The sequence below is a fragment of the Desmodus rotundus genome, chromosome 9 (assembly GCF_022682495.2).
Source record: "Desmodus rotundus isolate HL8 chromosome 9, HLdesRot8A.1, whole genome shotgun sequence".
Classification (NCBI taxonomy): domain Eukaryota; kingdom Metazoa; phylum Chordata; class Mammalia; order Chiroptera; family Phyllostomidae; genus Desmodus; species Desmodus rotundus.
The window spans coordinates 95,208,608-95,233,323 of NC_071395.1; the positions used below are offsets into that span (position 1 = coordinate 95,208,608).

The following is a 24,716-nucleotide window of genomic DNA, read 5'->3' on the forward strand; positions in this document are numbered from 1 at the left end:
ATCCTTAATTTTAAAAGATGTCACTTTGCTTTGACGTGTTTATTCTTCTAGATGAACTTCCTAATTATTTTGACAACTGTTAGGGAAGAAATCGGTTGCCATTGTGTTTGGGATCATATTGAATTGGTAAAGTTATTTGGGAGAAAATGACATTTTTTTCATACTGAATCTCTCCAGCAACAAGCTATATGGTTTCACTAATTTAAATCCTTTTTTATATTGCTCAATAGAGTTTTAACATAGGTCCTTCGTATTTCTTAATGAATTTATTCCTCATTATTTGCTATTTTGAGTCTGAACTTTGCTTTAATGTGTTATTTGCCACCCAGAAAACATTCCCCTTTTAACCAGGAACATTCCTTCCGTATTCACAGTCCATGTGCATCTGGAGATCCAGGCAATTAGAAAATCAGATCCCTGTGCCCATGATTGGTTCAGGAATGGGAAATTAATCCAAGCTGAGCTGGTTAGAGTAAATCTTGTGACTTACAGAAGAGCAACTGAGGAAAATTACACTTATTTTCCTGCTTGATTTGAACCTGGGCAGATGGAGACCTGGTGCTCCTAATAGCTGTCTTGACACTGCATGGAGCCTGAAAATAAAATCAAAACGAAAGAGAGTACAGCTGAGAGTTGGAGCAATGCCAGGTTCTGATGACATTATGTGAAGCCTTAAATCTAGCTGTGTGGCCCTTACCCTGAAGGGTAGCCAATACATTTTGTTTTGCTGAAGCCAGTGTGAGTGTGTTAGTGGCCACATGGCAACCAAAATATTCTGGAGTATATACATACATTAAACATAAATGCTAGATTTTGGTGTGAGCCAGATTCTTTTCTACAATTTCCAAGATGTATCCATCTGGTTCTACTTTATTAACTATCTTTTAAAAAGGAGGAGATACTGAATTTTATCAAATGCTTCTTTGGGCATCTTTTACAGATTATCTGGTTTTTTTGGCTATTAACATATAAATTATGTTGCTCACTGCTATTTTGCCAGCACAGTGCTAAGTATATTATAGGCTCTCAATAAAACACTCATCAAATGAATTAACTGTTATATTCAATGTTACCAATATTTTACTTACTATATTTAATATTGGTTACTAAGATTGATCTCTCATTTCCTTTTTAAATTTTGTCTCAGACCACTGGTCTAAGTTTTGGTATCACTGTTATGCTGTAAAAAAATTTTTCCTTTTTAATAAAATTAAATAATTTATTTTAAAAAGCACTGGAATTATCTATCTTTGATCATTTGAAATTGTTCACCTGGACAATCACCTACTCTTTTTTCTTTTGCAAAGATAGCTAGCTCCTTAACAATCTTCCCGATGTCTTTTTTGTTAGGTAAAATTTGTTAATTAGTATTTTTCTAGAAAGTACCCAGGTTTTCAAATTTATTCACACAATATTTTAATAATTCTTTTAATTTCCTCTGTATTAGTGATCATTTCCCCCTTCTTGTTTCTAATTTTTATACTGGGATATTTCAAATTGATTTTAGGTTGTCTGGACAGGCATTACATCTAAACTAAATCTGTACCAACAGATACACAAGGTTGTTTAGCAAACCTCTTAGGGATGATAGAAACATGAGAACTTTAAAGATTTTTTAAATTATATTTTATTGATTATGCTATTACAGTTGTCCCAGTTCTTCCCCTTTGCCCTCCTCCACCCAGTACCTCCACCCCCTCAGGCAATTCCCCTACCATTTATCATGTCCATGGATCATGCCATGAGTTCTTTGGTTACTCCATTTCCCATACTGTAGTTTACATCCCTGTGGCTATTCTGTGACCATGTAATTGTACTTCTTAACCCCTCACCTCTTCACCCATTCCCCTATATCCTCCTCCCATCCAGCAACCATCAAAACGCTCCCCATATCCATGATTCTGTCTCTGTTTTTCTTTGCTTAGTTTGTTTTCTAGATACCATTGTTGACAAGAATGTATTTATTGCCATTTTGTTGTTCATAGTTTTGATCTTCATTTCTTAAATAAGTCCCTTTAACATTTCCTATAATAATGGTTTGGTGAGATTTTTTTTTAAAGACAAAAGGCATTTCAGTGGGGACTTCAAGGCCTTTAAGCCAGTAACAGCAGGCCTTATTCAGTGTGTTCATTTCTCACTCTGATCTATGGAGAAATACTACATGCCCTACAGAGGTTCTCCTCAGCGCAGTTCACATTGAGTGATCTGGGTTAAACCAGGGGTATCAGACTCATTTTCACCGGGGGCCACATCTGCCTCGCCGTTGCCTTCAAAGGGCCGAGTGTAACTTTAGGACTGTATAAATGTAACTACTCCTTAACAGTTAAGCAAGAGCTCGGCACTGCTGCTGGGTAGAAACAAGGTGCTGGGCAGGATACAACAAGGTCGGGCCTTGTGTTTGCCACCTGTGGGTTAAACAGATTAAAGACATGCAAATAGTCTTGAATTATTATAATTTCTTGGAAAGATATAAAATCAGAATGATCAATAATACCCACCAAAATAAAAAACCAAAACCTTCATTTCACTTTTGCTATCTCACGGGGGAGGGGTGTCAGAAAATTCTTTCAAAGTAGGCATGTAGGGCAACACTTCAATCTTGCTACTTTAAGTGTTCTTCTTCTGCAGAGAATGGTATAGAAAATTAGTATTTAAATAATTGCTGCTTGAAATAGAAAATAAAATTAAAAAGAGTGTGAGAAAGAGAAAATTGTTCAAAGTAGTAGTGTACTCCCTAACAGCTGTAAATTACTCGTAAATTTTTTTTTTTAACAATTTGGCAGCTTCCTTCACTTTTTTTAAAAGATAGATTTTTTTTATTGATTGATTGATTGATAGATAGATCAAGGAAGGGAGGGAAAAAGAGAGGGAGAGAAACATTGATGCTTGAAATATTGATTGGTTGCCTCTCACACTCCAACTGAGGACCTGGCCTGCAACCCAGGTATGTGCCCTGACCAGGAATCGAACCAGTGACCTTTCAGTTTGTGGGATGATGCCCAGCTCACTGAGCCATACCAGTTAGGGGAATTACTCTCATGAGTAATTCCTTTTAATGTCACTGTACTGAGCTGGAGCTGAGTCAGCCTGGCTGCAATGAAGCAGAATTTAATCTCCCTTCCCTTGTCATTAGAGGACTTTAACTTCATGCATCAGGACCAGGGGAAAGACCAATGCTTTGTTGCTTTGTAGCAGGAATTACAACTGACTTGCCTCTGGAATAATCTGGTTCCAAGTGAATCAATTGCTCTCAATAAAAACAAGCAGAGGAATTCCCTCTTTACCAATTCTCTGTCAAAAATGATCTAGAGAACCCTGGCTGGTGTAGCTCAGTGGACTGAGCACCAAACTCAGTGGATTGGGCCTGCGAACCAAAGGGTTGCCAGTTCGATTACCAGTCAGGGCACATGCCTGGGTTGCAGGCCAGGTCCCCAATAGGGGATGCGCGAGAGGCAACCACACATTGATGTTTCTCTCCCTCTCTTTCTCCTTCCCTTCCCCTCTCTCTAAAAATAAATAAATAAAATCTTTTAAAAAACAATCTAGAGAGATAAAGGAAGAACAGGAATGTTTACTGTTATACCTGCCTCAGATTCTCTGGAATCTAGCCACTCTGATTCATTAATGTATGCTCTGCTCCTTACGTACCATGTTTAAAGGCAAATGCTCAAAACAATAGAATGAAGTATTAAAATTCCTTAACAATTTTTAGTAATTCCCTAATTTTTATAAAAATCAGTATGTCTTTAGAAACTGTCAAATATGTATAAGTCTAATACATTAATAAATATGCCTTCTTTAATAAATAAAGTCTCATAATTTGCCTGGAAAAAAAGCAGTACAATGATCCATGCAATTAAATCACATTTTGCATTGCTACCATAAAGGGCTGTATATATATAAAATTTAGTATAATTAATGAGGTTTCCTGAATTTTTATATCTGACTTTTTTTTTACTTGGAGTCTTAAAGGTAAGCTAAAATTTTAAATAGGTTTTGCGCAAACTCTCCTCTCCCTCACTCATCTTTTCTGTTGTCTTCGCATTTCTCACTTTACTCTTCCCATTTGTCTAGATATTAATGATAATATCCTTTTATGATATCTTTCTCTAATTATCTTGACATATTTTCAAAATATACCTGTTGCTTTCTGTCTTTTCCTCCTGTTATTAGCTTGAAAAAAGAAATGTTTTGCATTTTTTCCTCTCTCTGCCACTCTACAGTTAATCAGTAGGTGATCACAATTAGAGTTAGTATTTGGCAGATGTTTTCTGTGGAGCACGACACAGGAGAAGATTTTAATCTTTTCAAACAAATAATGTAGAATGGTACTCACCCACAGTCCCTTCCGTGCTATCTGTTTCCTTTGGGATGTAATGTGCAGAAAGATCACTCTGAAGGACTTCATCTGATGTGGCTCTGGCTAAAGCAGCAGCCAAAAAGGAAGGGCAATTACTGAAAAGAGAAAAATAAAAGGCTATTTCAGTAAGAATTAAAAAGTAATACATTCAACATTATTAATAATTGCTTATTGATTTATTACCTCAAAAGAAAACTGTACCTTTAAACAGTATTCAACACATATTCATTTGAGTACATATTATGAGCCCCGCACTCTGCCTGTGCACTGAGTGTATATACTGGTGAATAATACAGAAATAGCCCCTGACCTAGTGGAGCATACAGTCCAAATAGAGAGACATATAATAAGTAGACAAATAAGATATAACTTAAAATTGGGACAAGTTTTATAAAGGATACAGTGAAAGAGAGTAAGAGAGGGAGTACCTATTTAGAATGGTCAGGAATGCCCTAACTTTAAGGATGAGAAAGCTTCAGTTATGTTGAGGTGGGAATTTTGGAAAGAATACTCCAGGCAGAGGAAACAGCATGTGTACAGACAGACCCTTTCTGAGCGTTTGGTATGTTTGAGGAACTGAAAGAAGCCCAGAGAAGATGAAGTATAGTGCGTAAGGGGAAAAATGGCAGAGAATGTGGTCAGAGGAACAGGCAGAGATCAGTTACATGTACCTTTTAGACCATGGTAACGAATCTGGATTTTCCACAAAATGCAATGGGAAGTCACTGAAGATTGTGAGCAAGAGAATTACATTCATTAAAATATTACTTCAAATATTAAATATTATTAAGGTAATACTAATTAAAATATTGCTTTGCTCTGGCAAAGGAAATTGGAAGTAAGCAAGAATGAAGGAGAGTGATCAATAAGGAAACTGCTGTAATCCGGGTGAGATGTATTTTCCTTCATACACTGGAATTCTTTGTCAGCATTGCTTGTCTTTACCTTTCAATCACATTTTACTATGAAAAACTGAACACATCCAAATATTTTGTCTAAGTGGACTTTATACTAATGGTATAACATTTACTTGGTCCATTGGTTTGTTTTAAAACATTTAAAATTATCTGAAAACCTTTATTGTACTTTTGTTTCCCCGGGGTTTTTTTTAAAGGATATTTTAAAATATATTTTATGGGTTATGCTATTACACTTGTCCCATTCCCCCCCTTTATTCCCTTTGGCCCTGCACCCCCCTCCCACCAGCATTCCCCTCCTCTTAGTTCATATCCATTGATCATACATGTAAGTTCTTTGGCTTCTCCATTTCCCATACCATTCTTAACCTCCCCCTGTCTATTCTGCACCTGCCATTTAGGCTTCTTATTCCCTGTACCTTTTCCGCAATTCTCCCCTCTCACCCTCCCCACTGATAACCCTCCATGTGATCTCCATTTCTGCGATTCTGTTCCTGTTCTAGTTGTTTGCTTAGTTTGTTTTTGGTTTGGGGGGGGTGTTGTTTGGTTGGTTGGTTCAGTTGCTGATAGTTGTGAGTTTGTCGTCATTTTACTGTTCATATTTTTGATCATCTTTTTCTTAGATAAGTCCCTTTAACATTTCATATAGTAAAGGCTTGGTGATGATGAACTCCTTTAACTTGACCTTATCTGGGAAGCACTTTATCTGCCCTTCCATTCTAAATGATAGCTTTGCTGGACAGAGTAATCTTGGATGTAGGTCCTTGGCTTTCATGATTTGGAATACTTCTTTCCAGCCTCTTCTTGCCTGCAAGGTTTCTTTTGAGAAATCAGCTGATAGGATTATGGAACTCCACTGTAGGTAACTCTCTCCTTTTCTCTTGCTTTTAAAATTTTCTCTTTATCTTCATTCTCAGGCAATGTGATTATGATGTGCCTTGGGTGTGTGCTTCCTTGGGTCCAACTTCTTTGGGACTCTCTGAGCTCCCTGGACTTTCTGGAAGTCTATTTCCTTTGCCAGATTGGGGAAGTACTCCTTCATTATTTTTTCAAATAAGTTTTTACTTTCTTGCTCTTCCTCTTCTCCTTCTGGCGCCTATGATTCAGATGTTGGAACGTTTAAAGTCCCAGAGGATCCTAAGCCTCTCCTCATTTTTTTGAATTCTTGTTTCTTCATCCTGTTCTGGCTGAATGTTTATTTCTTCCTTCTGGTCCAAATCGTTGATTTGAGTCTCAGTTCCCTAACTGTCACTGTTGGTTCCCTGTACATTTTCCTTTATTTCACTTTGCATAGCCTTTACTTCTTCCACTATTTTGTGACCATACTCAGCCATTTCTGTGAGCATCCTGATTACCAATATTTTGAATTCTGCATGTGATAGGTTGGCTATCTCTTCATTGCTTAGTTCTGTTTTTGGAGCTTTGATCTGTTCTTTCATTTGGGCCTTTTTTTTTTTTTCTGGTCTCCATGCAGCTGTTACATAGTAAAGTGGGGAGCCTTAGTTATTCACCAGGGTGGGGCAACCCATGTCACTGGGTTGTGGCACTGTGGGGGGGGAGGGGTCACAGAGGGAACAATGCATCTTGCTTGGCTCCTGGCTGACTTTCAGTCACTTTCTCCACTACCCATTGGGCCCTTCTAATGCTAATTCCTGGGTGGGTGGGTTTGTGTAAATTCTAGGACCCTGTGAGTCTCTCCAATGAGCTCTCCTGTGAGGCTGTGAGTTTCTCCTACTGCCACAACTCCCATAGGTTTTTACAGTCAGAGGTTTTGAGGCTTTATTTCCCTGCACTGGAACCCTAGTTTGGGTGGTCTGTCTCGCTCCCCAGTTGTTCCTCCCAGTTTAATCTGCACACAAATGTGGGACTGCCCAGTCTTCCAGCCACTGCCTTGCCTTGAGCCCTCTCCAACCCTGCTGCCTGTCTCTGCCCCTCCTACCTGTCTGGGTGAATGTTTCTTCTTTAACTCCTTGGTTGTTGGACTTCCACACAGTTTGATTTTCTGGCAGTTGTGATTGTTTTTGTTTTTAAATTGTTGCTGTCCTTCTTTTGGTTGTATGAGGAGGCAAAGTGTATCTACCTACACCTCTCTCTTGGGCAGAAACAAAAAAAGGATCTCTTCTGTGTAATTATTCAACTATCTGGATCTAGGTTCACCAAAGGTAAGACTATGAAAACTTTTCAAGAATAAGGAAAGAACCATTAGTCTCATCAATGTGTCACCTACAATACATTTTTAGTCACAGTTAATGCAATTTTTTACCTTTTGTCAGACAGAATGAAAATATTTTCAGTGAAGTAGGGAGGAAGATTAGCTGACTAATAGCTAGATATAAAACATCAAGCTAGATGCTGCACCCACATCAGCTATTCCTACATGTCAGAAAGCTATCAGCAGAATAAGTTCTTGTGGTTTTGACTCTGAATTGAAAGTGATTATTTCTAAAAAGTCAGAATTGCAAATATATTTTAAAACATAGTCACATCAGAGAAAATTTGATACAACTCAAATAACAGCTTATCATTAAAGCTTGTCATTTTCAAGAGAATTACCAGGAGTGAATAACATGATAATAACATAGCAAACTGCTTTTTTTCATCATTTCTCATTCAATGCTTGGATGATCATGATACAGAAGGTTTTAAAGTTAGGCAAATGTATTACATAGCAAATACCAGAGAAGGGCCAATACTCATGGCAATTTGGAGAACTGGGGTCACAAATGTTAATATATTGAGAACATTGCTGGAGTATGATTAGAAGTTTTTTTTTTAACTTTTGCAGTGTGTGTCATTTTGGGGCACTGGCTCTTTTGAAGTCAGATTAATCTAGCCAGGTCCCTCAAATACAGTCCAAAAATGAGCCTTTGCTATTTGTTAAATGTATCTAAGGTGCTTATCATTCCTATCTTCAAGTAATTCATGTCCTGACAACAAGAGGAAATGTGTTTTTATGCCAACTTGTTACTTTCTTGTTTGTTTTAGATGTCAAAGTGCAGACTTTATATACTCATAGATAAAAATAAAATCCTTGTCTAGTTTATGTCTACCTCACATATAAACTATATGTATGACTCCCTCTGAACAATGCTGAAGTATCATTAATAGGGGTCCATTTAATTTTAATTTTTAAGTTTAGTCACATAAACATTCCACTTTATGAAAGGTAGTTATGTTAATGAATACATGCATGTGTATTTGAATTTCTGTGTATGGCTTTCTTGATGTTATATATCATAAAGCAAAAGTCCAGACTCTATTAAGTTTCATAAACTAAACTCTGTAAACAAGGCACAGATTTTATTTTAAAGTAACAATATATGTTCTTCAGACACATACAAGATAATACATAAAACTCAAATTCATGAATATTCTGACTGTTCTTCCCTGCTGCTCACATTGGCTAGTGTCACCTTTATCCTCAAAATATTTCTCTGGGTAGGTCAATCTTGACTCTTCAATTCTATTTCAAAAATAACCACAGCCCAAAATATGCTTGGAAGATTTTGAATTACAAAAATACAACTGCATTCTAATGACCTTCACCAGTTCAGTACTTGTCAATGTTTATATAAATTATTTTATTTTGTTTTATTTTAAATCAGTCTTTTTCCAAATTAGACATTTAAAAAGCCATACAGTATATCTGGGAGCATTATTTCAGGATGAAGCAGATGTTAAATCACTGTTGTGAACTGAAAGTTTATGTCCCCCTTCCTCCAATTCATATTTTGAGATTCTAATCCCGAATATGCTGGTAACTGGAGATGGGACCTTTGAACAGCCATTACAGGTCACGAAGGTTGGGCCCCCATGAATGGGATCGCTGCCATTCCCTTATAAGAGTGCTCTCGCCCCTTAAACCACGTGAGGACAACAAGGAGAAAACAGTCATCTGTGAACCACAAAGCACATCATCACCAGACAGCAAATCTGCCAGCACCTTGATCTTGGACACTGCAGCCTACGGAACTGTGAGAAATAAATTGCTATTGTTTATAAACCATCCGGTCTATGGTAATTTGAATTGCAGGTCAAACAGACTGATACAATCATTATGGGAACTACCCAAATCATTATCATGATTAGTGGATACAGGCATTTATTATATATGGGTCTTTGTTACCTATAGATTTTTCTAGGTTTCTTTATTTAATTATTTTCTAATTACAGTTGACATACAATACTGTATTAGTTTCAGGTATACAACATAGCAATTAGACATTTTTATACCTTACAGAGTGATCACTCAGATAAGTCTAGAAACCATCTGACACATACATAGTTATTACAATATTATTGACCATATTACACGTGAGGTACTTGTATCACAGTGACTATTTTTGTAACTGGAAATTTGTACTTACTAATACCTGTCAGTATTTTCACCCTTCACCCCCAACTTCTTCCCAACTGGCAACCATTAATTTGTTCTCCGTATCTACACGTTCGTTTGTTTTGTTTGTTCCTTTCTTTTTTAGATTCCACATTTAAGTGAAATATTATGAAATTTGTCTTTGTCTGACTTATTTCACTTAGCCTAATACCCTCCAGGTCATCCATGTTGTTGCAAGTGGCAAGATTTCATTCTTTTTATGGCTGAGCAATATTCCACTGTATACACAGGGGTGGGGAAAACGACATTTACAGTTGTGAGTACACAAAACACAGTTTATTCTTGTATTATTTATTTGTATTATGTAGACCTACTTTTGCCCACCCCTGCATGTACCACATCTTCCTTATCCATTCATCTACTGATGGACATTTAGGTTGCTTCCATATATTGGATTATTGTAAATAATGCTGCAGTGAATATGGGCACATATATCTTTTTGAGTCAGTGTTTTGGATTTCTTCTGACAAATATCCAGAAGTGGAATTATTGGGTCACATAGTAGTTCTAGTTTTAATTTTATGAGAAATCTCCAGGGTGACTGCACCAATCTGCACTCCCACCAACAGTACAGTACATGAGGGTTCCCTTTTCTTCACATCTTCACCAACACTTGTTGTTTGTTGATTTATTAATGATAGTCATTTTGGCAGGTGTAAGGTGGTATCTCATTGTGGTTTTAATTTGCATTTCCCTGATGATTGAGGTTGAACATCTTTTAAAATACATCTGTTGGCCATCTGTATGTCCTTTTTGGAGAAGTGTCTACCTATTCAGGTCCTCTGCCAATTTTTTAATCACATTGTTGGGGCTTTTTTTGGTGTATGCATTTCATGTATTTTGGATGTGAACCCCTTATCAGATGTACCACTGGCAAATATTTTCTCCCATTTAGTTGGTTGTCTTTTTGTTTTGTTGATGGCTTCCTTTGCTTTAAATTTTGTTTTAGTTTGATATAGTCCCATTTGTTTATTTTCTCTTTTGTTTCCCTTCCTGAGGAGACATATCCAAAAAATATTTCCAAGAGCAATGCCAAAGAGTTTATTGCCTATGTTTTCTTCTAGGAGTTTTATGGTTTTCAGTCTTACATTTAAGTCTTTAATCCATTCTGAGTTTATTTTTTAATATGGTCTAAGAAAGTAGTCTAGATTCATTTTTTGGCATGTCTCTGTCCGGTTTTCCCAACATAATTTATTAAGGATACTGTCTTTACCCCATTGTATGTTCTTGCCTCCTTCGTGATAAGTTAATTGACCATATAAGCATAGGTTTATTTCTAGACTTCCTACTCTGTCCTACTCATTTAAGTACCTATTTTTATGCCAGTACCATGCTGTTTTAATTACTCTAGCCTTAAAGTATAGTTTGATTTCAGGTAGTGTGATACTTCCAACTTTGTTCTTCCTTCTCAATACTGCTTTGGCTGTTACCTAAAGATATTACAGACAATTGCTTTAAAGACTATGCATTAATATCTCAGTCACTCAGAAATCACTTTCTTTGTAATTTAAACACTACAATTTTCCTCTGTTATTGTAAGAACCTTTTTAACTGATAAAGAATAATTAGGGGTCACTATTGACTTTGAAGGCTGGACATACATAGTTGCACACACAGAAAGTCTAAAATTTCTGAAGACTTATTTGCTATTCAACTAACTTGTTGGAGATAGGAGGTTATAGGAGAAATATACAAAGTTAAAAAGCCAAGTTCTAATTCTAGCTGTATAACCTTAGAAAAGATGCTTAAACTCTGGATCTCAGTTTCTTCAACTAGAAAATTAAGAAATTGTAATAAAGTAACTCTAAAGCCTCTTCCAGGCCTAAAATTCTAATTCTATAATTTTATTTCAAATAACATTTTGAATTTCAAAGATATGACAAAGGCAGCTTAAATTAGGACACATTTTTGATCCAAACAAATGTTTTCACATAGGCCAGGGGTGTCAAACTCATTTTCACCAGGGGCCACATTAGCCTTGAGGTTGCCTTCAAAGGGCTGAATGTAATTTTAGGACTGTATAAATGTAACTACTCCTTAACTAGGGGCAAGGAGCTCAGCGCTCTCACCAGGTAGAAACAAGATGCTGGGCCAGATAAAATGAGGTGGAGGGCCAAATTCGGCCCTTGGGCCTTGTGTTTGCCACCTCTGACATAAGCCAACAGAATGAAAATAAATTCTATATATTCCTTTTATAGGCAATATGAGGGTACTCTGCTTTACACACTAGGTGTATTCTTAAAAGTTAAATATATGTTTATTTTGATAAATGTAACAATCTTTGCAGTGAATCAACTAGTTAGGAAAGAATCCTTCAGATTTTGTATAGCTTGCTTTCTTTTTTTTTTTTTTTTTTTATTTTTTTTATTTTTTTTATTTTTATTTTTTAATGCTTTACTTTTTTTTTTTTTTAAATATATTTATTGATTATGCTATTACAGTTGTCCCATTTCCCCCCCCACTCCACTCCATCCTGCCCACCCCCCTCCCTCCCACATTCCCCCCCCATAGTTCATGTCCATGGGTCATACTTATAAGTTCTTTGGCTTCTACATTTCCTACACTATTTTTACCCTCCCCCTGTCTATTTTCCACCTATCATCTATGCTACTTATTCTCTGTACCTTTACCCCCCTCTCCCCCTCCCACTCCCTATTGACAACCCTCATGTTCTAGTTGTTTGCCTAGTTTGCTCTCGTTTTTGTTTTATGTGTGGTCGTTAATAACTGTGAGTTTGCTGTCATTTTTACTGTTCCTATTTTTGATCTTTTTCTTAGGTAACTCCCTTTAACATTTCATATAATAAGGGCTTGGTGATGATGAGCCTCTTCAACTTGACCTTATCTGAGAAGCACTTTATCCTCCCTTCCATTCTAAATGATAGCTTTGCTGGATACAGTAATCTTGGACGTAGGTCCTTGCGTTTAATCTTGGGTAATGTAATTATGATGTGTCTTGTTGTGTTCCTCCTTGGGTCCAGCTTCTTTGGGACTCTCTGAGCTTCCTGGACTTCCCGGAAGTCTATTTCCTTTGCCAGATCGGGGAAGTTCTCCATTATTTGTTCAAATAAGTTTTCAATTTTTTGTTCTTCCTCTTCTCCTTCTGGCACCCCTATAATTTGGATGTTGGAACGTTTCAAGGTGTCCTGGAGGTTCCTAAGCCTCTCCTCATTTTTCCAAGTTCTTGTTTCTTCATTCTTTTCTGGTTGAATGTTTGTTTCTTCCTTCTGGTCCATACCATTGATTTGAGTCCCAGTTTCCTTCTCATCACTATTGGTTCCCTGAACATTTTCCTTTGTTTCTCTTAGCATAGGCTTCATTTTTTCATCTGTTTTTCGAATAGATTCAACCAAGTCTGTGAGCATATTGATAACCAGTGCTTTGAACTGTGCATCCGATAGGTTGGCTATCTCTTCGTCGCTTAGTTGTATTTTTTCTGGAGCTTTGAAGTGTTCTGTCATTTGGGCCATTTTTTTTGTTTGTTTGTCTTGGCGCGTCTGTTACTTTAAGGGGCGGAGCCTTAGGTGTTCACCGGGGCGGGGTAATGCTGGTCGCTGCGCAGTGATGCTGTACGTGGGGGTGGGGCCGAGAGGGAGCAATGGCGCCCGCTTCACTCTCCTCCGGATTTCAGTCTTTCACTCCGCTACCCACAATCAAACTGGGCCCCTCTGGTGCTGGTTCCCGAGTAAGTGGGCCTGTGCACACTCTAGGCCCCTGTGGGTCTCTCCAACAACCTCTCCTGTGAGGCTGGGAGTCTCTCCTGCTGCTGCCCCAACCCCCAGGGGTGCTTTCAATCAGAGGTTTGAGGCTTTATTTCCCCGAGCTGGAGCCCTGGGTTGCGCAGCGGTCTGCTTCTCTGCCCGCCGTTTGTCCGGTTTATCTGTGGGCGAATGTGGTGCCGCAATGTGCTATCCGCCACTCTGCCTGCCCCACTCTCCGCCACTTTGAGTCCGGCCCTCTGGGTTTATCTGTGCAAATGTGGGACCGCAGGGTCTGCTAGTGCTCGGACTGCCTGCGCCATTTGTCCCACACTCCGCCAGTCTCAGTCCCGCCACAGCCACGCGAGTCCTCTCCACCCCAGTGCCGTCTCCGCCCCTCCTACCAGTCTGGATGAATGATTATTTTCTGTTTCCTTGGTGTTGGTCCCCCTTGCTGTTCGATTCTCTGTCGGTTCTGGTTGTGCGAGGAGGCGCAGTGTGTCTACCTACGCCGCCATCTTGGTTCTCCCAATAGCTTGCTTTCTTAAAGAGACACATATTGTTAGCAAATGGTTGTGAAACTGTATTTCAAACAAGAGTGCACTATTTCCTACCTCTTTATAAATATTTATTTATGAGAGTTTATTATTCTATTTCCACTCTATAGGCTGACATAGTCCCGTCATTTAAAAAAAATTTTTAAAGAAAAGTTTATATATTTATTGTTTTTAAATTTTTTTAAATTTATTTTTCAATTATGGTTTCTCATTAGAGAAAAGGAGTCAGATTGTAATTGAATATGAAAGCTGGCTCTCTTTCAGCACTATACTGCCGTCTTAGTTTATAAAACAGCAACCACAATAGATTATTCTAGCATAAAAACACATTTAGTTTGCATCGTTTTCAAGTGAAAAGGATGAGTAAGTTCTGTTAGATTGATAGGATACTATTTTATTCAGATCTTTTTCTAAACTGACTTGTTTAGTACCTTCCACATGCATTTTAAGACAATATACATTTTAAGACTGCAAACTGAATTCTTGTTATAAACCAAGCCGGGAAGCATTTTCTTCACAATGCCAAACCTACACAAATCACTAAAGACATTATTAGATAAATTAGAGGTTTAAGAGTACATCCTTCCTGACATTGGCAATGTGGGCGTCAGCGCAGCACCCACAGCTGTATTTCGGCAGTCTTGGCACAGCATTGCTAAGGTAATAAAAATTCTTGAAGGTGGGAAGTTCCCATCAGTTAACTTTGAGAGAGATCATCTGGAACAGCTTCATCTTAGCCCACATATTATGTTGCTATATACTCAGTATGCCCTTACTAGGGGGACAGCACCTAAATGTTACATTTCTGATCACCCCCAAGTTAATCATACATATTCTAAATCTAGAATAACACATTAAACTAAAAATAAGGCAAATTCTCCACCTGACTTGGTATTATTTTTCTTAGTGGACTAAATGAAGTTAAAATCAGCTCTGAGTTTTTTCCTCTGTAAGTTATTTTCTTTCTTTCTATGGCAACCTCTAGAAATGCTACCTGGATGTCCACACCTCACAGATTCTTAGTTAGCTTTTCTGAATCTAAATGATGTTACCTACCAAATGACTAATTCCTGCATTTCTGGGTTTGGGGTCCTCAACAGAAATCTCATTCCCTACTGCTATTGATGTAATTTTAACAACCATTTGTTCACACGGACCAGGTTGACATTCAAGCAAACCCAACATTATCCTAAGCTTTCTCTGAATAACAATCTAGGTGTTAAGTTTATTTACCAAAGATCAAACTACCAGTACTGTCACAAGACCACAAAAAATGAGAGCTTAGCAGTAACTATCTTTCCTCTCAACCTTCCTCCAGGTCCAAAAGGAATAGCACGGTTACTGAAACTTGTCAGCATCACCAGTGTAACCTTCCTGTTGGTAAATCCTACAGTCTTCTCTCAGGTCCAACTCACTTGAGAGCAGCTGACTATTGACATTCCCTTACTTCTATACTCCTCTATTTGCTTTAAGATTCCAAAACATCATACTCTCCTATGTACCTCACATCTCAATCTCCTCGAGGTTCTTCCTCTTCTCTACACTTGTAAACTCTTCCCACTATGTTGCAAGTCTTTTCCTTTTTGTGTAGCCTTTATCAATTTCTAATATACTATATGAACTTATTATGTTTACTGTTTGTTTTATGACTCCATTCTTCCTCCCACTAGACTGCAGGTGTTTTCTCTCTGCTTTTGGTCATTGATGCCTAATGCCCAGATCAGTGCCTAGCAAACTGATCAATATTTGCTCAATGAATACACATCTGTCTTTCTGATTTATATATGCTTAAACCATTTGCTAATTCCTTATAATGAATGTTTGTTAAGAGTAGAAAATCAATATATTTATACAACATGTGGTCGAATTCTTATATGTAGGCTATGAAACTTGGGTACTATCAGTAAATAGTTGATAATCATTGACACAAAAACAGGAATTATGGTCAAAGTTACATTTTTGTTGCCAACTCAAATAACTGGTATATGCTGAGGTCTCATTTATATCACGGACTTTACTCCTTCTCAGTAAAATATAATGTATTTAAATTTCAAAAGTATGTATGGCTTTTTAATAGGAACTCTGCTTCAACCAATATTTTGAAATGATTGATCAGTCTTAAGAAATCAGGGGCTTTACTTAAATGATACACAATCATACTTTGAAAGACAAATAGAAAAGCTTTTTGGGACTTCTTGTCAAGATGGAGGCATAGGTAAATACAGCTTGCCTCCTCACACAACCACATCAAAATTACAACTAAACTACACAACAACCATCACTCATAACTGTCAGACATCAAGTTGAATAGAAGTGTGACAAGTATGTAATTAAACAAACCACATCCATCCAGACTGGTAGAAGGAGTGGAGACATAGAATGGGATGGTCCCACATCCATGCGTGGAGGATAAAAATTCAGGAGGGATATCTCAGGAGCACAGGATCCCAGCCCCACAGCAGGCACCCCCTCCCAGGGTTCCAGTACCAAGAAGATAAGTCCCCCTAAGTTCTGGCTGCAGGGATAACCAGCAGGGATTGAGTTGGTGGAAGAAACCTGCAGCCCCAAGCAGTTCCTCTTAAAGAACCCAATGCAGACTTAATCAGACTCACTCTCTCTCTCTCTCTGAGCTCCAGAACCAGGGTAGCAGCTTAAAAGGCATTAGTGACATATGAGGTGGAAATGAAGTGTCTGGCATCAAGGCAAGAGCTGGGGGTCAGCTTTCTCCCAAACAGAAAGGCCTTCTGAACCTTCCCCCCACAGAGTAACAGAGATGGCAGGTGGGTGCCATATCTGAGATGCCATTAACCTAGCTAACACTGTTTGCCCTGCCCTGGAGACCCCCTGAAGCTCTGTCCCACCCAACTTATCAGCCCACCCAAGCTGTTAACAGTGGATCTTCCATATGACTGGCTGGCCTTGGCTCATGTTTCACAACTTTTTAAATCTTCTCAAACAAGCAACAGCTGGCCTCAGTGAGCCCCCAACCCATGTACCTCTTGCTAAGTGGCCCCAGACCCAGCACTTGCAGCCAGCCTAGGTTCAAAGCTTGGCTTCACCTGGGACCCTCCAAGCCTAACAAAAGCAGCAGCCATCTGCACATTGTTTTATAGCTCATGTGGGGTGGCCCCGAGAATAACACAGGTGGGGGCTGACCATGGCCTACACCCCCGGGAAAACCCAGAGCTTGTGCACCCAGTGCACAGCTACAGATCATGTCGGAGCACCACCACCCTGACCCTCACAGCTGATCCTCCGCAGGGGACAGAGGTTGGTGGTCAGTGGTCTCAGCTTGACGCTGACTGGCCTGAGTAAATCCCTCCCATTGACCTGCCAACAGCAACCAAGGCTCCACTACAAGAGGAGGGTGTACTCAGCCTGCACAGAGGGCACAGCTTGAGTACTCAGCTTGGGTGCTAGTAGAGACTGTGCCATAGGACACTACAGGACACCTACTACATTAGGCCACACCACCAAGACGGGGAATCATAGCAGCTCTACCTAATATTAGATATTAGCTCTACCTAAGAAAAAATATTAAAAATATTTCTATTTTTATCAAAATATTGCAATCATTTACTTTAAGAAGTCAAATTGAACTAAAACACTCCTAATGAAAGACAGAAATCCCTTCACCATTCTTCACTGTGCTTTAGAGTCTCCCAGCTTCAACTCTTCTGGCCATTCTCCTCTGTTTCCATCTTTCTAAATAAAATGTTTATACTAAAATTTCTTAATTTATCAGTATTAGATATCAGATATATTTCTTATCCCCATGGTAAAAGAGGTGTTAGTTGTTCTTGATTTATCAACATTAACTATATCTTTTCACCATAATGAAGATTTAGTGATTCTTCTCACACACAACTCGCTTTCCCCCCAATATCTGGTTAAGTACGCAAGTTTAAAATATTACAGCTATACAAATCGTGTGAATTTTTGAACAGTATGCTAAGATCACAATATCTTCCCTGTACAACTATTTTGTTTTTCCTAGAGTTGATAACTGATTCACTTTTCTTTTCTTTTTTAATTTATTTTTGATTTTAGATAGAGGGGAAGGGAGGGAGAAAGAGAGAGAGAAACATTGATTTGAAAGAGAAGCATCGACTGGTTGGTTGCCTTCTACATGCACCCCGACTAGGGCCAAATCCGCAACCCAGCAATGTGCCCCGAGAGGAAATCAAACCAACCTTCCGGTTTGCGGTATGACACCCAACCAACAGAGCCACACAGGCGGGGGCTTTTTTTCCTCTCTTTCATTTGCTTTGTTTTAAACACACCTATCAGCATTTTTTTTTCCCAACTGCTCTAACATCATTGTGGCACACCATTCATTAATATTTCACATATGCTCAAAACTATCAGTTCCTTTTCCTCCTAGATAACCCCCGGGACTCTAGCCTTTGTGTACAGATAACATCCTGGGACTTCCTCATGGAGCTCTCTGTGTTGGGGCACCTGTTTCCTAGATCCCATGCTTTGTTTTCTTGACCTATTAACTTGATCTTTAGATTTTGCTACATCAATATCTTCACTACCTTCTACTATTTCCCTTATCCTCCAAATTCTTCTGAGTCATACAATATCTACATTGTCGGAGTTTATAATAAATTCTGTCCTAGAATAGTAAGCTCCCTATTAATCCTATGGATTCAACACATATCCGATCTTTTGCTATATTTTCCTTATCAAATGGTTAGCTAAAGTGTGTCCTCTAGCAGTTTATCAAGAAGTCATCAGTAAGATTGTATTTTGAGTTCTTACATGTTCAAAAATGTCTGTGGCCTTTTCACCTGGATAAAAGTTTGGCTAGATAAAAAGTTCTTGGATCATAACTTTTTGTCTTTGAGGACTTTATATATATTGTTTCACTGTCTTCTGGCACTGAATTTTCCTGAGAAGAATTCTGAAGCCAATCTGATTCTTTCTCCCCTTCGTATGTTTTTCTTTTTCTCTGGAGTCATTTAAAAAATATATGTGCAGTCCAATAGCATTACTAGGTAGTGTCGTGATAGTAATTGTTCTATGTAAACTTTTCCTGGCTCATGATGTGCCCTCTCAATCTACAGATTCAGTCTGCATGTGTTTCTGAATAGTTTCCTTGAAAAATATCTTGCCTCATGTTGCAGATGCTCTTGCCCTGGAGCCACCATCACCCAGCCACAGTCAACCCCACCATGTTCTTCAACATCACTGTGAACAGCAAGCCCTTTGGCTGTGTTTGTTTGCAGACAAAGTTCCAAAGACAGCAGAAAACTTTCATGTTCTAAGTATTGGAGAGAAAGGATTTGGTTATCAAATTTCCTGCTTTCAAAGAATTATTCCATGTTTTATGTGCCAGCGTGGTAACTTCACATGTCACGATGGTATACAGGTGGCAAGTCCACCTATGCAGAGAAATCTGATGAGGAGAATTGCACCCTGAAGCATATGGGTCCTGGCATCTGGTCCAAGGCAAATGCTGGACCCAACACAACAGTTCCCAGTCTTTCATCTGCAATGCCAAGACTGAGCGGTTAGATGACAAGTACATGGTCTTCCGCCAGGTGAAAGACAGAGTGGTACGGGTAGTGTGGCAGCCATGTAGTGCTTTGGGTCCAGGAATGCCAGTACCCGCAAGATCACTGTTGCTGGACAACTCTAATAAATTTGACTTGTGTTTCATCTTAAACACCAGATCATCCCTTCCGTAGCTCAGAAGAACACCCCTGTCACCCCATCACCTGCTGGGAATGTTCCATAATTTTCATGTTCTTGCTGCAGTTCATTGGGTTCTATATTTTGATTGTGAAATAAAAACTAAACAACTGTCAAAAAAATATCTTTAAATATTCTGTATTGGAGTTTGATTCTTCAGGGACAACAACTATTGTCCTTTATCCATATGCCACATCTAACAATGGCTCTCCATTCCTTTTAAATATTTAATATCCATTTTATTTTGTTCATTTTTTCCCTCAATTTTCCCTTCCATGTACCTTACTATTTTTTCAGAAGTGTCTATCCCCCTGTAAGGCTACTTCGATTCAGCAAAATGTTTTTGAGATTCACCATATTATTGTATATCAATAGTCCTCTCCTTTTTTATTGTTAAGTGGTTTTCCATTGTGTTAATACACTACAGTTTATTCTCCCTCCTGTTGGTGGATATGTGGACTGTATCCAATATTTAGCTATAAGTAGTAAAGCTGCTATGTACATTCTGGTGTGAGTCATTTTGTAGACACGTTTTCATTTTTCTTGGGTAAATACCTAAGAAGTAAAATTGCTGGGTCATAGGGTACAGGTGTATGTTTAGTTTGGTAAGAAACTGTAAACCTTTTCCTAAAGCGATTGTAACATTTTTACATGCCCATTGACAATGTATAGTACCTGGTGTTGTCAGTCTTTTTTATTTTATCAATTCTGGTGGGTATGTAGTAGTATCTTATTGTAATTTTAATTTGCAACCAGATCCTTTAAGAATTGAGATTAAGTAACAGTAATATAATGACATAATAATATATTTCTTTCAGAAGCCAAATAGTCCTGGTAGCATTATCAGAATACTTCTTAGCTGAATAGTATATTTTTCCATAGGAAGAGGCTTTTTTTTGTTGTTTCTGGCGGTGTTTGCCAGACAAAGCAATTCTACTTTAAAAAGCAGACACATTGTTGAGTGATAATCCTTTGATAGTGTATTCTGATGCAAAAAAATTAATTTTCATGAAAGTCCAATTTGTCTATTTTTTTTCTTTTGTTACTTGTGTCTTTTGTGTCATATCAAAAAAATCACTGTAAAATCCAATGTCATGAAGCTTTTGCCCTAAGTTTTCTTTTAGGAGTTTTACTGTTTTAGGTCTTACATTTAAGTCCTTGATCCATTTTTAGTAAACTTCTGTGTGTGGTGTCAAGGAAGCATTCACCTACATTCTTTTGCATGTAGATACCCAGTTTCCCAAGCGCCATTTGCTAAAGAGATGTCCTGTGCCTAATGAACAATCTTGGCACCCTTGTGAAAAATAATTTGACCATATATGCAAGGGTTTATTTTTGGGCTCTCCATTCTGTTCCATTGGTCTATATGTCTTCATGCTAGCACCACACTGGTTGGATTACTGTACCATTACAGTACATTATTAAGTCAGGAGTTGTGAGTACTCTGGTTTTGTTTTTTAAGATTGTTTCGGCTATCTGGGGTCTGTTGAGATTCCATATGAATTTTAGAATAGGTTTTTCTACTTCTGCAAAAGAAATCATTGGGACTTGGATAGGGATTACATTGACTCTGTATTTGGCAAGGATTGACATCTTAACAATATTACGTATCCCAATTAATGAACATGGGATGTTACCCATTTATATGTCTTCTTTAAGTTGTTTCAGCAATGTTTTGTAGTTCAATGGATGTCTGTTACCTTCTTGGTTATGTCAATCCCTACTATTTCATTCTTGTTGATGCTATTGTAAGTGGAATTGTTTTTGTAATTTCCTTTTCAGATTATTCATTGTTTGTGCATGAAAACATAACTGACTTTTGTGTGTTGACTTATCCTGCTACTATGCAAAATTCATTTATTAGTTCTATCAGGATTTTTGCTTGTTTTTTGTAGAACCTTTAGGGTTTTCTACATTTAGGCACATGTCATCCTCAAACAGATCATTTTACTTTTTTGTTTCCAATTTGGATGCATTTTCTTCCTTTTTCTTGCGTAATTTCTCTGACCAGACCTTCCAGCACTATGTTGAAAAGAAGCAGAGAATGCAGGCAGTACTATGTTGACCAGAAGTGGTGAGAGCTCAGTTCTCATTTACAGTTAGAATGCTTGTGGTCTTAAAGATATCAACATCCCAGTTTATTTAGATAACATTTAGACCTCATACCTGTAGCTCATAAAAACCATGCCTTTTCTGTATTTTATCTAGATTTAGATTTTGGGTTCAAGAAGCAAAGATCATGGCTGAATCCAAAATTTCAAACTTATCTGAATATTTCTTATTCAGTTTTTTATAAACCTGCCATTTTTAAAATATGCATTGTTTGTAAAAAGCTATTTTAGGGAATTTTTGGTTGGTAAAAAGCAGCCCACTAAAAAATCATAAATTAAACATTATAAATCAGAATGAGTACAGCATTGAATCTGGCCTTACATGAAAAGAGGATTTTCTTCTACTTGACATAAATTCCAGTCATCTAAGTAATTTCTCCCTGAGAAAGGAATATGCCCTTAGGGATTCTACCAGTTAAATGGTTCAATTTCTGAAGGAACTATTTTTAAATAAGCCTTAAATATGCACTAAACCCCCCGAGCAGTTGGCAGCTTCAGAAAAGTTTAATTACCCTGTTATTCTTTTAACCATCCAAAGAAACCAACCCAGTGACTATCATGGTACTTATTACCTGCTGTGAGCACAGTCAAGTAGATTCCCTACTGTTAAATTCAGAAAATAAACTAGGGAAGAAAAAAAGAAAAAGAAATAGGAACGCTGACAGGGGAAATAAAGTACAGCAACTAGGACAAAATGAGAATCTCAACCTTGTTTCTGACACTGAGAAAGATCTGGAAACTACGTTCATTAGTTATATAAAAAATATCTAGGAAAATGCATTTGTTCATAGTAGTAAAATAAAATTCGGAGTAAGGATAGAGTAATTTGTCACAATTTTCCTTAAATGCAATATTCCTTAAGGAACCAGAGAATAAAATTAGCATTCAACTTTGAAATGATCTAGTAGGGTCAATAAAGGAAAACTGAAAAAAACTTTAAAAAAGGGAGATGGGATCATAAAACATTTCTCTTTTTTACAGAATAACAACAGTACAAAGTATGTATTATTCTCATAATGAGAAGAAAAAAATAACTGGCAGTGGAGACACTATAGCAGGATTCAAAATCATTTTACTTTCCAGCTATGGCTTCTCTTCTGAAGCCACCATGAAATCGGTTCTATACTGCTTAGGTTCAAAGAGCAGTAGTGGAATCAAGCTGAGTGAATCTGATTGCAGAGGGCTATTTTCTATTTTAAAGTGGTTTTTGGAAAGATGTCTCTTTAATGGGAATTCTGAATTATAACCTTAACCATAGCAACACCTCTGGGCATCACCTTAAGAAAACTGTCACAGAAGTAAATGGACTGGGAAAATAGGAGAATGTATGCTTTATAAAAAAAAGTGCTATAATCCTCTAGCTAGGAAAACAAACAGTCTAACAATAGCAACAATTATAATAGTAAATAGGTCTAATGGAGAAAAAATCTTACCATCAGGTGTACCCTTTAATTTCCAATGAATCTCAGTTAACTATTATACAGTATCGCATATTTGTCTGATACTTTATGTTTACAGAAGGTTTTCATATGTATTACCTTCGTTACCCCTTATCAAAACCCTGTGAAGTAAGTATAGCAGGTATTTAAATGTAAAGCAGAATTGGAAGGAACCATAGACATCATCAAATCAACCTTTAATTTGCAGGTAGAAATTTCTGCAGTATCACCAACATCTTATTACATTAGTTCACTTCTGTTATAATTTCTGTAGCAACAAGGCTTAGGACAAAGGCTTAAAAAGAATGAACGAGGCTTAAGTGAGTATTTACTTAAACAGGACCAGGAAAACAGGGCAACAGAAAATTATACCTCTATCAGCTATTTTCTATTTATTGAGAATTTATGTGCTAGGCACTGTCTTTATGTATTATACATGATTTCATTTAGTCCTTAAAACAACCTTTAAGGAGCAGCTACTAGCTGCTTAATTGGCATATTTTGCTTGAAACTATTTTTTCCCAAACTACTTAGTGACCTTTAAAATCTATTTAAATAGAGCACTTATGAGACTGCATATTGAATAGTAGGCATAGCTAAGATATGATTATACTCATTTTATAGAGGTAAAAAATAAGTTAATTAGTCATATCTAGGAAGTAATGGGGCAGGACCTAAAACACAAATCTTCAATCTACTAATCCAATATTAATTCCATTCCACATTGCAAAGTAGGTGAGTTACAATGCATTTTAACAGAGATAAATATTTTAAAAGTCCCTTAAATCTGCAACAAAAATAAAACTATTGGGGATATAACAATAGTGTTTAATACAGCCAACTCCAAGTTGAATGAGAGTTATAAAGATGTGCAATTCAGGACTTTTACAAAGTAACAAAGACTGTATGTGATTCAATACAGTCTTTGGTCATTGCAACTACCGATATACTTGTGGATTACTACAAAAACAGGCACAAACAGACAAAACCCACCTCACTCCTCTCTCTCTCCCTTTCCCTCTCCTTTCTCTCCCCCTTTTTCTCTGTCTCTCTCCCCACCTCACATATACAGACACCACAAAATGACGAGAATCTTTAATCCTAAGTAGTGAATAACTGTGGAAGGAGAAATGTCAAAGATCTAGGTTTAAAGTAACTTTGCCTCAGACGATGTATACTTTTTAGTGAGTATAGTCTATGGAAAATAACAAAACTTTCTCAGAAATCAGGTCTTGTTCAGATGTTATTTCTATATCAAAATCTGTTCAATTCATTATACGATGTTAACATGACTTACCACTGGTAACATTAACCTTGATTACTTGGGTTAAGGCAGTGTTTTCCAGGTGTTCCTATACCAGGGGTGTCAAACTCATTTTCACCAGGGGCCATATCAGCCTTGTGCTTGTTTTCAAAGGGCCGAAATAATTTTAGGACTGTATAAGTATAACTACTCCTTAACTGTTAAGGAGTTGAAATTACATTCGGCCCTTTGAAGGCAACCGCAAGGCTGATGTGGCCCCTGGTGAAAATGAGTTT

General features: G+C 37.6%; 2 protein-coding genes across 2 annotated transcripts in view; one reads left to right on the top strand and one right to left on the bottom strand.

The window, feature by feature from the left end:
• Window positions 1–24,716, bottom strand: part of PPM1E (protein phosphatase, Mg2+/Mn2+ dependent 1E) — a 135,525-nt gene that overhangs the window by 22,691 nt on the left and 88,118 nt on the right. Inside the window, exon 2 of the mRNA XM_053911571.2 lies at window positions 4,337–4,455. Within this exon, the coding sequence (XP_053767546.1) occupies window positions 4,337–4,455 (119 nt within the window). The remainder of the gene's footprint in view (window positions 1–4,336; window positions 4,456–24,716) is intronic.
• The window catches only part of LOC112316500 (glyceraldehyde-3-phosphate dehydrogenase-like), a 94,766-nt gene continuing 79,094 nt past the window's right edge, over window positions 9,045–24,716 (top strand). The window contains 1 exon segment of the mRNA XM_045182513.3: window positions 9,045–9,294. Coding sequence (XP_045038448.3) covers window positions 9,045–9,294 — 250 coding nt within the window.